Source organism: Ranitomeya imitator, chromosome 6, assembly GCF_032444005.1.
Source record: "Ranitomeya imitator isolate aRanImi1 chromosome 6, aRanImi1.pri, whole genome shotgun sequence".
Taxonomy (NCBI): Eukaryota; Metazoa; Chordata; class Amphibia; order Anura; family Dendrobatidae; genus Ranitomeya; species Ranitomeya imitator.
Genome location: NC_091287.1, coordinates 51,736,426 through 51,750,605, shown reverse-complemented (window position 1 = coordinate 51,750,605; position 14,180 = coordinate 51,736,426). Strand labels below are relative to the sequence as shown.

General features: G+C 43.0%; 1 protein-coding gene across 1 annotated transcript in view; it reads left to right on the top strand.

Annotated features, from left to right (window-relative positions):
• Positions 1-1,436: 1,436 nt before the first annotated feature.
• Positions 1,437-14,180, top strand: part of NRP1 (neuropilin 1) — a 190,590-nt gene continuing 177,846 nt past the window's right edge. The window contains 3 exon segments of the mRNA XM_069729671.1: positions 1,437-1,663; positions 3,570-3,937; positions 9,606-9,786. Coding sequence (XP_069585772.1) covers positions 3,865-3,937; positions 9,606-9,786 — 254 coding nt within the window. The 5' untranslated portion in view covers positions 1,437-1,663; positions 3,570-3,864.

Below are 14,180 nucleotides of genomic sequence, written 5' to 3'. Positions count from 1 at the left end.
ATTTTCCTCGGACAGTGCCGATCCATTGAAAAAAAATCACAGCGTGCCCAAGTTTAATCCGATATTTGGATCTCACTCGGCCGTGCAAGTCAATGAGCATGTGGAAACCATCGGACTGCGCTCGGATGACATCTGAGTGCAGTCCGATTTCCACACAATGACAGAACGTAGAAGCTGAAGACGTTTTTTTTTCCATCTTCTCCTCATCTGAGAAAATTAGAGCACTCTGAATAATGTGATTTGTATCATTGACCTGATTCTTTCAGATGAGAAAATACAAGCGCGACTGCACCCAGCCTATGACAGATCCATATAACACAAATCTGCAGTTCTGCTAAATAAAATGTAATGGTCTGTACAACTTGGATTATTTAAAATTATTAATATTGTTAAATTGAAATAAATAAATAATATTAATAATATATTTCGCATAGTATCACTATAATCTGCCAAACGTCAGCATTTTCTCATTATAGCCTCAAGACATGATGCTAAATGATAAAGAAATTTTTTTTTTTTGGCTATTGTAATGATATAATGATATGTTTCTAGCCAGATAAATGTAATATTGACCACAATATACATGAAATAATCACTTTTCTACTGTAGGTGAGAACAGGAGCAATTACATCCCCAAGCTGTCAGTCACCACCATTGCTGATACACCCAAGCTAAGGGCAAACACTGGACTGGAGTCTTGCAGATCACTTTCACTATTGAATGTATGCAGATAAATGGTGGCTGCTGCTGCTACAGAGACACAATTCACTTTTTCTCCATTTCCCATTGTGGGGATGAGATAAATGGTTTTTATTCAGAGCACAAGTCTGCCCCCTATCGGTCAGCAGCAGTAATAGCTGTCTTCCTCTTCCCAGTGATCTGCCTGCTTGTGTCCTGCTGCTATGTCCCCAGACCCCCTGGGGGGTGCAGACTATTCAGTTCTTTCCAAATCCTTTTGTCGATCAGTTGGCCACTTGCCTACAAAGTCAACAGTTTGCCCTCCAGGCGGTGACTTGTCTCTGTTCCCTCTAGATTGTGCTTTCAAGAATAGACAGAGTTAAAAAATGTCACAATCCTACCAAAAAGGGTGGAAGAAGGCAGGCTAGTGGGAGTCTCAGTGTTTTTAACCCTTTCCAGAGGACACATCATAGGTGTGTGACTAGAGGATGACCCCATCCTCTCCTGATCACATCCCTAGCTATGGACAGGAGACCTCAGCTCCTCTCCATGACTTGCTCTGTGTAACAAGCCTCTGCCTCCAAACACTGAAAGAGCTGTGAAGAAGTGACTGATCTGCACAGTCATCATAAAAGAAGGTCCTTCCCTCCTCCCCTGTGATCATCTTCCTCCTCCTCCAGCCTCCTCCTCCTCCTCCTCCTCAGCTTGTTGGGTTGCACACCATACCCTCCTATCTGATAGAACTGGCTTGTTCTTCAGAGAGGCTCTGACTGTGAGTCTCTCAGCTCATGTTCCTCCCTTCTCTTCTGTGCTGAGAAACTGTGATCTTACAAATCCTTCCAAGGACCTGCATGTACAAGCACCACAAACACACAGCAGAGAGCTGCACCCCTCTACAAGGACACTCACCCCTATACTCACTGATTGCCACCACTCACCCTGCCATGGCTTCTTCACCATCAGGGGGACTGTGCAGCAGCTGAAGGTAAACTGCATTTATATCTCTATTTATGTATTAAAGTCTATGCTTGGCAGTCTGCTTTCCACACTCCATCCTATGCCTTCGCCATACACAGCCTGTGTGCAATGCATGAAGTGAAGGGGCACTGTTTCTGCAGCGATCTCCGGCATGAGCTTGCCATGCGTAAAGGGCACAGTGAGCTCCCGAAAACTTGCGCTTGTCCCTGCTGGTGTTTCTGATCGGTGACATCCAGCAGCTTCTTGATCTTAATCTTGAGCATGTATAATCTTGCTGACAGATCTGCTCCTGCCATTAGGGGCTTCACAAGCAGTGGCATCGACCAAGAGCTGCAGATGTGCCACCGGTCAGCAGCAACAGTAGCCTCAAGCTCTCCTCCTGTCTGGCTTCTCATTATTTTTAATGCTGGCTTTTTGCACTTGCAGGAGGGTGCACCTTAGGGGTTTTTTAAGAAGCAGTGGTTTGTAAAATGAAGCAATGCACTGAGAACAGGGAGGCTGCCTTTAATTACAGAGCTTGTTACCTGATGCAGATGGGCAGGTCATGCCTTGTCAGTTTCACTTGGGTTTACCTGGCACAGGGGCTGCTCTCAATAATGGGCTGCAGACCTTTGGGCTTTCTCTAAACAGTTGAAGTTCATCGCTTGGGTGGATTTGTTCCTTTATTTTTTTTTTTTTGGTCTTTCGACAAGCTGTGGTCAATGATCCTTAGAGACACTAGAAGGCACCTAGAAAGGTGCATGAAATACCTGTAAGTCTAGCTCTGGCAACCTGTTCTGGGTAGGGTCTACATGTAATTCTAGAACATTAGTATTCTGTAAGTCTAGCTCTGGCAACCTGTTCTGGGTAGGGTCTACATGTAATTCTAGAACATTAGTATTCTGTAAGTCTAGCTCTGGCAACCTGTTCTGGGTAGGGTCTACATGTACTTCTAGAGCATTAGTATTCTGTAAGTCTAGCTCTGGCAACCTGTTCTGGGTAGGGTCTACATGTAATTCTAGAACATTAGTATTCTGTAAGTCTAGCTCTGGCAACCTGTTCTGGGTAGGGTCTACATGTACTTCTAGAGCATTAGTATTCTGTAAGTCTAGCTCTGGCAACCTGTTCTGGGTAGGGTCTACATGTACTTCTAGAACATTAGTATTCTGTAAGTCTAGCTCTGGCAACCTGTTCTGGGTAGGGTCTACATGTACTTCTAGAACATTAGTATTCTGTAAGTCTAGCTCTGGCAACCTGTTCTGGGTAGGGTCTACATGTACTTCTAGAACATTAGTATTCTGTAAGTCTAGCTCTGGCAACCTGTTCTGGGTAGGGTCTACTTGTACTTCTAGAACATTAGTATTCTGTAAGTCTAGCTCTGGCAACCTGTTCTGGGTAGGGTCTACTTGTACTTCTAGAACATTAGTATTCTGTAAGTCTAGCTCTGGCAACCTGTTCTGGGTAGGGTCTACTTGTACTTCTAGAACATTAGTATTCTGTAAGTCTAGCTCTGGCAACCTGTTCTGGGTAGGGTCTACATGTACTTCTAGAACATTAGTATTTTTTTGTAGTTTTGGGTGTAAATAGGTAGAGAGCAAGTGAATGTGACTCATGTCAGATCAAAGCTCCATCACATTTGGATGCTTTGGTTGGGGGGCATGCTAAGCTCTGTAGTGACATACTCCTTGGCACTGTATGCTGGCTCAGCTGCCAGTCCCAGCCCAGTAAGACCCTGTATATAACAAAGGGACCTGAGACTGGAGACTGCCCAGATGCTGCTATAACACACTGCCTGAAAGAGCTCCCAGGGATCTACATGTAAGGAGACAAGTCATTAGCTGGGCTCCTCTTCTGAGAGCTCTGGTGGCTCTGTGCGCTTTGCTGTGCAGCTGCTCATTAATCATATTTTTGTCCTTCCTTCCTTATTTCTCCAGGAAAGCCAGGAGTCGTTTGGTTTCCTTATCAGTTCCCAAAGTGGCTTAAGGAGGAGCTTGTGTTTTCTTTTGCTGTTTGGAGATGGTAACAGAATACAGAAGACATCACCAAGTGTGGGAAGTGGTGGAGGAAACCCTGCAGTGAATGACAGGATACAGGACACTGCGAACACTAAGGCACAATTGTCCCTGCTCTTTTAGGACATATTTGTGTGTTTTCCTGGAATTGGACTGAGGAGTATAGGATTTGCAAGGAGATTGTTGTCACTTGTGGTGCTACCAACCCAGCCTGAGGATGCCTGGCAGTCTGGTCTACTGCTGCTGCTGCTGGGCGATGCTCATCCATTTAGCCAGGGCTACTAAGGAAGGTGAGTCTTCCAGATGTCCCCATCCATTCAGTGATATAACACAATGGAGGCTCATCTATCACTATCACCCTGTTATCATCCTGCACCCTCCAGTATATAAACATCACCCTGCTGTACTGAGTGCTGAGCACTGTGCCTGGGATTTCAGACTGAACAGGAAAAGTTGGGAATTGCCTGTAAAGAAATATATTTGTGACATATATATTTTAAAACATTTTTCTGAAATGCTTATGCTTCTACATTATCAACTATGTCTCTGAGAACATATAGCTGGGGGTTGTTTTTACTATTAATATTATTAAATGTAATTATGTAATATGACTGATATACTGGATACGTTTCAATATAAATGAAAGTTTAGTTTTTTACTACTATTATTTGATTATGTAATATTAGGGTGAATATAACATGGGTGATATACTGGATACGTTTCAATATAAATGAAAGTTTTGTTTTTTACTACTACTATTATTATATTTGATTATGTAATATTAGGGTCTATATAACATGGGTGATATACTGGATACATTTCAATATAAATGAAAGTTTAGTTTTTTACTACTATTATTTGATTATGTAATATTATGGTCTATATAACATGGGTGATATACTGGATAAGTTTCAATATAAATGAAAGTTTCGGTACAATTTTCTTCAGGTTCGTTCCTAGAATTGAGCTTTGCTGATAAAATATTAATATGTTAAATATCCCAGTTGGAGTGAATGTATGATAGATATAAGTTCCCTATTGTCACAAGAGGAGTATGGAAATGATGAATGATTTCATTCTGAATTGTGATTACTAACCATCAGTATGGTCCATGGTTCTTCTTGATTTCGCCTTATTGGTCTAAGGATGGATAAGAAGAAGCGATTTAATAAGTTCAGAATAATGGACTGGGCATATTGTTGCCAGGAAATGGCTGATGCGGAGCTGCACTTTGCTAAACCCTATTATTTGCAGACACTATTCTCTAAGCGGAGCAGTTAGGGACTGGTTAATGACCTTAGTGGAGTCAGTCCTGCCATTAACCCACCTTCCAAAGTGAGGAGCTCCAGCATCCAGATATCAGTAGTTATTATGTGTATTTAGGCCTAATGGTCCAAGGCCATTACCAGTTGGCTCCTACTAATGTCCTGCATTGGTGAAATGGAAGGAGGCCAGATACTAACCCGATTATCTTACTATTATTATGTGGCGTTCTACAGAAGTCACAGATTAAGGATCATGGATGGTGCAGGATGCGGTGCTAATGCTGACTGAAGTGACTCTGTCAAGTGACTAGGAACAAGACTGCTTTATGTCACTTGTGTACAGATGCCAGATCCCCCGCCATACTGAAGGCTTTAATGAGGCCAGAGTCCTAGCTCTCAGCAGATGTGTCTCAGTCTGCACCTTCTGGAAATGACAAGACATCTTTCAAGGATGGAAGCAATGTCAAGTCTCCAGCCTATAGCCATCCTATGTGTTTATTAGGAGCTTACCCCCCACTCGCGCCTCCTCAGACACAAAACACTTTGCTTAACAAACTCTCTAATGAAACTCATATTTCTCACTTTAATTCCTGACAAGCCGCATCCACAATGCTGGGAGCTCTATGCATTTTTCATGTGCGTATTCTTTCATTTCCAATTGACCTGGTTTTCCTGTAATAAAAAAAAAAAATTCTGTACATTTAGAAATTCATGCTGAGATCCAGGGATGCTATTTCCCTTCCTCAGGGAATCTATTAGGGAGTAGGATTAGGTAAAAAAAAATCCACTATGCACCTCATTAATGAGACAAGCCATGTGCACAGTCTTGGCTGCTCATTGGGGCTGAGCAGTTTACCATGCATCTGTATGGTCGTACTATGCATCTGTATGGTCGTACTATGCATCTGTATGGTCGTACTATGCATCTGTATGGTCGTACTATGCAAGTATGGTCGGACTACAAATTGCACAGCTGACAAGATCCCTGATGTTCGGCTTTGGAAATGCTAGAAACCAGCCATAGACAGGAGCTGGACCTCTAAGACCAATCCCGAATACCGTAACTATTCCATCCATTTATTTCCTGTCTCTTGCATAGCACCAACATATTCTGCAGCACTGTACATGACTGCTGGCAATCTAATCTCCCTTCTCCTCACACACTATGGACAAAACCAAAGTTAACCAACTGGCAATGTTTTTGGTGTCTATGGACAAGACACATACAAGTCTGTCCATCACCGGAATGCCTGTCTTATTTCCTAATTTCACCATTTTTTAAATACTTTCCCTCCAGATACATTGTAGTAGTCCATTACCTCCATAGACATGTATGAGGTTTGGGTAGCGTACCTGTTATGTTAGGCCACGTTCACATGTCCAGTAATCGTCCGCTAGAAAGAATCCGGCAGCAATCCATTAACATAAAAGTTGCTGAGATACAACCTTCATATCCAGCTAAAAAAAACTTGATTTCAACTGGATCCTGGTTTTTAACATTGAAGTCTATGGAAAACGGATCCATTAATTATCCATCCGTTTTTCTCCCGTGTGATCTGTTTTTTGCTTACTTGATCTGTACCAAATAGATGATTAGGCTGCGTTCACATGTCCAGTAATCACCCGTTAGAACAGATCCAGCAGCAATCTGTTGGCAAAAAAAAAGACAACTTTTTTGTCCCTTTCTAAGGGTGGTTTCACACTTGCGTTTTTGTCTGCAGCGTTTTTGCACAAAAAAACGCATGCGTTTCTTTCCTATATTTAACATTGAAAACGCATGCGTTTTTTGTTGTACGCGTTTGGTCGCGTTTTGAAACGCATGCGTTTTTTTTGCTGCATGCGTTCTTTTTCAGAAATGCAACTTGTAGTGTTTTTGAGAGGCGTTTTTTTGACACATAAAAACGCATGCATTTTCATGCGTTTTTTTTGTGTCAAAAAATACATTGGAGTCAATGGAAACGCATGCGTTTTTAAGCACATGCGTTTGCGTTAAAAACGCATGCGTTTTTATTAAAGAAAACACACTGATATGCCACCCCCCACCATAAAGGTGATAAAGGGATCCTAACCCTAACCCTAAAGGGATCCTAACCCTAACCCTGAAGGGATCCTAACCCTATCCCTAACCCTAACCCTAACCCTACCCCTAACCATAACCCTAAAGGGATCTTAACCCTAACCCTAACCCTACCCCTACAAGGATCCTAACCCTACCCCTAACCCTAACCCTAAAGGGATCCTAACCCTAACCCTACCCCTAACCCTAACCCTAATCCCTTTAGGGTTAGGGTCCCTTTTGGCTTAGGGTTAGGGGTAGGGTTAGGCTTAGGGTTAGGATCCCTTAAGGGTAAGGGTTAGGGTTATGATCCCTACCCCTAACCCTACCCCTAACCCTAACTATTTCTGTTTATAGTGGGTTTTTTACTTTATTTTGATGATTGGCAGCTGTCACACATTTCTCAGCATGCGTTTAAAAAACACAAACGCATGAAAAAACACATGTAAACGCGTCAAAACGCTGCGTTTTTTTCACCACATGCAAAAATGCATGCGTCAAAAAAACGCAGCGTTTGCACGCGTTTACATGCGTTTTTTCACCATGAGTTTTTTTTTTTTAAATGCATGCGTTTTGAAGCGCAAGTGTGAAACCAGCCTAAAAACTGATTTCAGCTGGATCCCTTTTTTTAACATGGAAGTCTATGAACAGATCCGTTAAATAGCCATCCGTTTTCCTTTCATTTGAAAGGGATCGTTTTTTTAAGCTTACAGGATCAGTTTCGGGCTATGTGCACACATTGCGGATTTTAATGCGGATTCGCAGCAGTTTTCCCATGAGTTTACAGAACCATGTAAACCTATGGAAAACAAAATCCGCGGTGTACATGCTGCAGAAAAAAACGCGAGGAAACGCTACGTTGTTTGTTCCGCAGTATGTCAATTCTTTTGTGCGGATTTACACCTGCTCCATAATAGGAATCCGCAGGTGTAAAACCGCAGGTGGAATCCTCACAAAATCCAAAAAAAAACCACGGTAATTTACAGTGCGGGTTACCTGCAGATTTACCAAAATCGGTGCGGAAGAATCCGCAGAGTACTCCGCAACGTGTGCATGTACCCTCAAGCGGAAGAAAGCGGTTCCGTTCTCCATAGACGTTAAAAAAACGGATTTAGCCTGAAATCAAGTTTTTTAAAAACTGACAAAAAAGTTGCATCATCTCAGCTTTGTTTTGCCATGGGATTGCTGCTGGATCCCTTCTACCGTTACACTAAGCGACTTACCAACGATCACGACCAGCGATACGACCTGGCCGTGATCGTTGGTAAGTCATTGTGTGGTCGCTGGGGAGCTGTCACACAGACAGCTCTCTCCAGCGACCAACGATCAGGGGAACGACTTCAATGATGCCGAAGTCCCCGGGTAACCAGGGTAAACATCGGGTTACTAAGTGCAGGGCCGCGCTTAGTAACCCGATATTTACCCTGGTTACCATTGTAAAAGTAAAAAACAAAAAAACACTACATAGTCACATACCGATGTCTGTCACGTCCCCCGCCGTCAGCTTCCCTGCACTTTCTGTGTCAGCGCCGGCCGTAAAGCAGAGCACAGCGGTGACACAGTCAGTGCAGGGAAGCTGACGGCGGGGGACGTGACAGACATCGGAATGTGAGTATGTAGTGTTTTTTTTTTTTTTTTACTTTTACAATGGTAACCAGGGTAAATATTGGGTTACTAAGCGCGGCCCTGCGCTTAGTAACCCGATGTTTACCCTGGTTACAAGTGAACACATCGCTGGATCGGCGTCACACACGCCGATCCAGCGATGACAGCGGGTGATCAGCGACCAAAAAAAAGGTCCTGATCATTCCCAGCGACCAACGATCTCCCAGCAGGGGCCTGATCGTTGGTCGCTGTCACACATAACGAGATCGTTAGCAGGATCGTTGCTACGTCACAAAAAAGCGTGACGTTGCAACGATATCGTTAACGATATCGTTATGTGTGAAGGTACCTTTAGGGATGATTGCTGGACACCTGAAGGTAGCCTTCCTAGCTGCTCAGAGAGATGTGGGGAGAGGAATTTGCTGCTTTGATCTGCTTATCTCAGTGGGGTAAGAAAAAAAAATAGCTTAGTGTCTGGTCTTCACTTCAGCAGAGGTCTTCACACCAGTGATGCATAACTCCATGTTGGTTGGGGTTTAATGAGACAAAGGAGGAAGCTTAAACAGACACTGATGGCAAATGACCCAGTAAAGGGGTTTATCATTTAAAGACCATGCAGGGGGCAGCTCGCATCTTTTTGGTGCTTTTGCCACTTTAAGCCATGTTCACTAATGAGATTACACTTCTCAACAATAACCAAGACTCCCAAGTGCCCCTGAGACTCCTTCCCTACTGAAGACTGAGCTGTACCTTATTTTTTTTTTTTATTTTTTTTTAGGGAATGAATCCTTATTACATTGTTAATTTAGATCACAATTTCCAATTAAACCAAAAGTCGCTCCCATCAAACCAGAGACCACGCCGGCTGCTATTTAGTTGACATTTGAGTGCGTTAACATTTAAATAATCTTTCCCCAGACAAGTACAACAACAAAAAGGGAAACTGAAAAACAAAAATACCCAATTAGAGAATCCAATTATATGGATCTATCAGTGACTCCCATAGTGACAATTCTTTTTTTTTTTATGCAGACAAATGTGGTGGAACTACACAGATAGAGGAACCTGGCTATGTTGTCTCCCCTGGATATCCAAATTCATACACCCCTTCCCAGAAATGTGAATGGATATTAAAGATAAAATCCCCCAAAAGGGACCAGCGGATTCTTATCAACTTCAACCCTCACTTTGATTTAGAAGACAGAGAATGCAAGTAAGTGGAAAGTCTATATAGTCTTGTGCGCCACCTGCTGGCGGATGCCAAGAACAATTATTGAGTGTCATTTATCGAACAGCTGGAAACTAAAATCCGCGTCAGATGATTTGCTTGAAACATTGTAATGAAATATTATGCTGAGGCATGCTTTCTTTGGGATTTTTTTTTTTTCGGATTTATTTGTCCTGCTTAATTAAGAGATGAAAACAGATTTTTTTTTTTTTCTGCTGTGGTTATCCTGTTTGGAAATGTCTTGAAACTTTTGGGAAATATTGAGTTAATGATATACAATGAAGCGTATTTGTTTGTTGAAATGAACTCACATTGTTTCTCTTTGTGGCATATTCTGGGGATGGAATTAACAATGGCAGATCATTATTGGACAGATGTGTAGAATTTACCTTGTTCAGTGGAACAGTCTATAATATGTATATATTAACCTATGGAAAATGCATTCAGGGTCAATCCAGAAGAGTTTGGGCCTTTCGTCAGAAATGGCCATCTCCTATGAGCGGAATGGCAATTAAATGGCTTCTATGTGTGACTGCCTGTTACAAAGTATTTTACTATTTATTATCCAGAGACACAAATTAAAGTGGGGACTAGTGATCTCCAATGAGCATGCTCGTATAAGGTGTTATCTGAGCATGCTCGTGTCTTTATCGAGTATTGTTGGCTTGAGTCACCGCGGCTGCATGCGACTGGACAGACATCACACATACAGGGATTGCCTAACAAACGGGATCCCTACATGTGTGGACTGTCAACCATTGAGCCGCCACTACTCGAGCATTTTTTTGACCATGTCAAAAATACTCGATTAGGACACGAGCATGCTCGGATAACACCTTATCCAAACACGCTCGCTCATAACTAGTGGGGACCCAGTGCAAAACCAGTGATTATACTGGTATTTCTATTGGGTCACCCAGGGCACTAGGGCCTGGGAGTTACTAGTACCTGTGCACCAGGGGCAAACATGTAAAATGAGAGGGGCCACTTCTACCTCCAAAGTGGGTGGAATTGGGCATTTTGATGAGCGAATGGACCGCAAAGGGCCCATATATTGCTCTCTTCTGTCTGTGTCCGCCGGTGCTCTGCGACCCCCTTTGACTATGTCCCTGGTGTCACCTGTTCTAGATTGACTTTAGATGACATTTTATTGAATGTGTACTTTGGGTCATGGCTCTTCCATACGTGAGGCATGATGGACATCCGTACCGATTGGGCCATGTGAATCCATGCAGCAATCTGAGCCAGAGAAGCCGTCATAAGTATATTGCGCTGCAGGGAGTATATAGATCCAGGACTTATGTTTCCATGCAGCAGACATTTCATTTCTAGATTGGTATTCTAGGCGAAGCCGGGATCATTAAATGCATTGTGTATATTGATCTGGTCAGGTGTCTTGTTGGTGTCTGATTTCATTACATAGAAGGTGATCCCCGGCTCGCAGGTGTAATAAATCTGCCTCCGTCACTAGAAAAGACATGGATTGGATTGTGAGTGAATATGTTGCTAGGAGGCTGTATGGTACATTTCCATAATATAATGTATAGAAGAAGTGTTATTACCCCTGTACAGTGACACATTCACTATATGCACTGGAGTCAGGAGAAGAAGATCAGCAAGGTGCTAGATTATCAGATTAATCTGGACTATGGATTTCATTTAAAGGGCTAGTCCACTACTCGGACAACCTCTTTTCATTCAGTACGTTTCCTGTTTATAAAATATAATAACACTTATACTCACCTCCGGTGCCAGCGCTGTTCCAGCAGTGTCCACACTGTCTCTCCCGGAGATCGTGTAACAATGTGATGTCACATGGACCCTACGGCCAATCAGCAGTGGCTTTACTGTCCCCGCCTTCAGACGTATCACATACATCTGGCGGAGGAGAGAGCAGCAGTCCGCACTTTCTCTGGATGTAAGGAATTTGTTACAGGGCGGGGAGAGTGAAGCAGCCGCTGATTGGCCGTAGGGTTCTTATGTCGTCACTAGGGTTGAGCGACCTTTACTTTTTTAGGGTCGAGTCGGGTTTTGTGAAACCCGACTATCTCAAAAGTCGAGTCGAGTGGAATCGGCCGATTATCGCAAAAAGTCGGGGATCGACCGAAACACGAAACCCAATGCAAAGTCAGTGGGTGTTATTTTTTTTTTTTTCTCTCTCCCTCTCCTTCTCCCTCTCCCTCCCTCTCTCTCTCTCTCTCTCTCCCCCGTCCGTCCCTACACAGAAAAGCTGGGTTTACACATTGCAAATCGCTACAGCACACAAGCAAAAAAAATGCCGATAGATGTGCACGCCCCTGACACCTATTTCATCACTCTGCCCACGCTCCTTCATTGGCTGAAAAAAATGGCGCTAAACACGTCATACGAAACGCGACTTTGGCGCCAAGATGGACGACCGCATGGCCGACCCCACACAGGCATCGGGTCGGGTTTCATGAAACCCGACTTTGCCAAAAGTTGGCGACTTATGAAAATGACCAACCCGTTTCGCTCAACCCCAGTCGTCACACTATTACACGATCTTCAGGAGAGACCACATCGTCACCAAAGGAGAGTATAAGTGTTTTTATTTTAAAAAAGGAAAACATACGGATTGAGAAGGGGTTGTCCTGAGTCCTGACTAGCTCTTTAAATAAAATCCATAATCCAGGTAAATCATCTTCCTCTCCTAATTATTAATAATTTTTACTGAGGTCTTTACTGTTTTTTGTTTTTTTCCAACTCCTGCAAACTTGATGGTTCTTTCTGACAACCTGACTCCTTTAAAAGGGAAAATCAGCAATACTTCTGTGCATTGGTTGTCAGCACCTTTGAAGTTAAAGGGGCTGAGCTGCAATACCACATGCCGCTTGTGGACAAGTTTGGAGCTGGTTTTGAAAAAAAGCAGCACAATTTTCAGATGTCATCCGAGTGCAGTGCGATTACCGTGGATGCCGGCAATGGAGGAGATGGAGAAATTACTTTCTCTGTCTCCTCCTCACCTGTGTGCCCCGATTCTCTGATGCCAGACACTCGGATCACGCTCGCAGCAGAGTTTGAGCCGAGTGTCATTAGCATATCACATTCGATGCTCTCGCATTGGATGCTATGCACTAATGTGACTCCGGCCTAATTCTGGCAAACCCTTTGAAGATCCAGTCTGTTAGGGCAGAGGTCCCCAACTCCAGTCCTCAAGGCCCACCAACAGGTCATGTTTTCAGGATTTCCTTAGTCTTGCCCAGGTAATAATTGCATCACCTGTGCAATGCAAAGGAAATCCTGAAAACATGACCTGTTGGTGGGCCTTGAGGACTGGAGTTGGGGACCTCTGTGTTAGGGGATCGCCTTGCTAATCTGTCAATCAAACACCGAGTTTGAAAAAATTGTTTATATCATGTTATACTGAATTCAATTATTTTATTGCGTTTTTGTTCAATTTGGAGACAGATGTAGTAGAGACGAGTTTCCCGCAACCCCTTATTTTTTATAAAAACTTTCACCTTAAAGAGTATCTTACAGCTTTAGAATCTGTTTTAGTCCATACTTGAATTCTCCATGAAATAAGAATTCTTTCTTTAGTTCCTCTGTTATTCCTCCTAGAAATGTAAAAATAAATTGCCCACTTGATGTTACCACATTGGGTTGTGTCCCAACAACGCCTGATACCGTCCAATCAGTGTTGACAGTACCAGACTATGAAGAAACACACCCTTTTGTCAAGTGGAATGGTAATGCCCAGTTGTCAATTTATTTCTGAATAGTCAGAAAAAAATAACGGACAAAAGGCTCAGAGCAGGAGTACAAGAAAAAATACTCCGGAATTGTTATTTCAAGTGATATACCCAAATTTAATATTTTTTTTTCTATGAAACGCTCCTCTATTGTGTTTAGTATTGCAGCATTTACTTGACTGGAATAGATTGTAATACCAGGCACAGCCTATGGACAAAGGTAGCGCTGTTTCTACAAGAACCTAGTCATGTTTTTTCATCTTCTGTGGCTTTCAGAGTTTTGCGCAAACTATACAATCTGTCGTTACATCTCCACCGCATCAATGTAGCATCAAATCTGTTTGGAAAAGTCATAAAACACCATTTCCTCGACATACATTTGTTTCGGCTCAGGAAATGCTTCAGTCTGGCACCCGCCTGTTTCCTCTGCCTTAGTCCAGACTGAAGCGCAGACCTTGGATTATTGTCCTACTCTTTGTATGCGGAGAATCTCTTTTGAAGGCTCCCGGCAGCCTTGTCGTTGATGGGAATGTAAAACGAAGGGTGTAACCATACAGAAATGAGATGCTCATTGTTGTATACAAGCGGCATGCGCGAGGAAGCGGATCGTACACAACTGGTGAACAGGCGAAGGACAGGGACGTTCTGTCTCTCAGATCCTCTCTT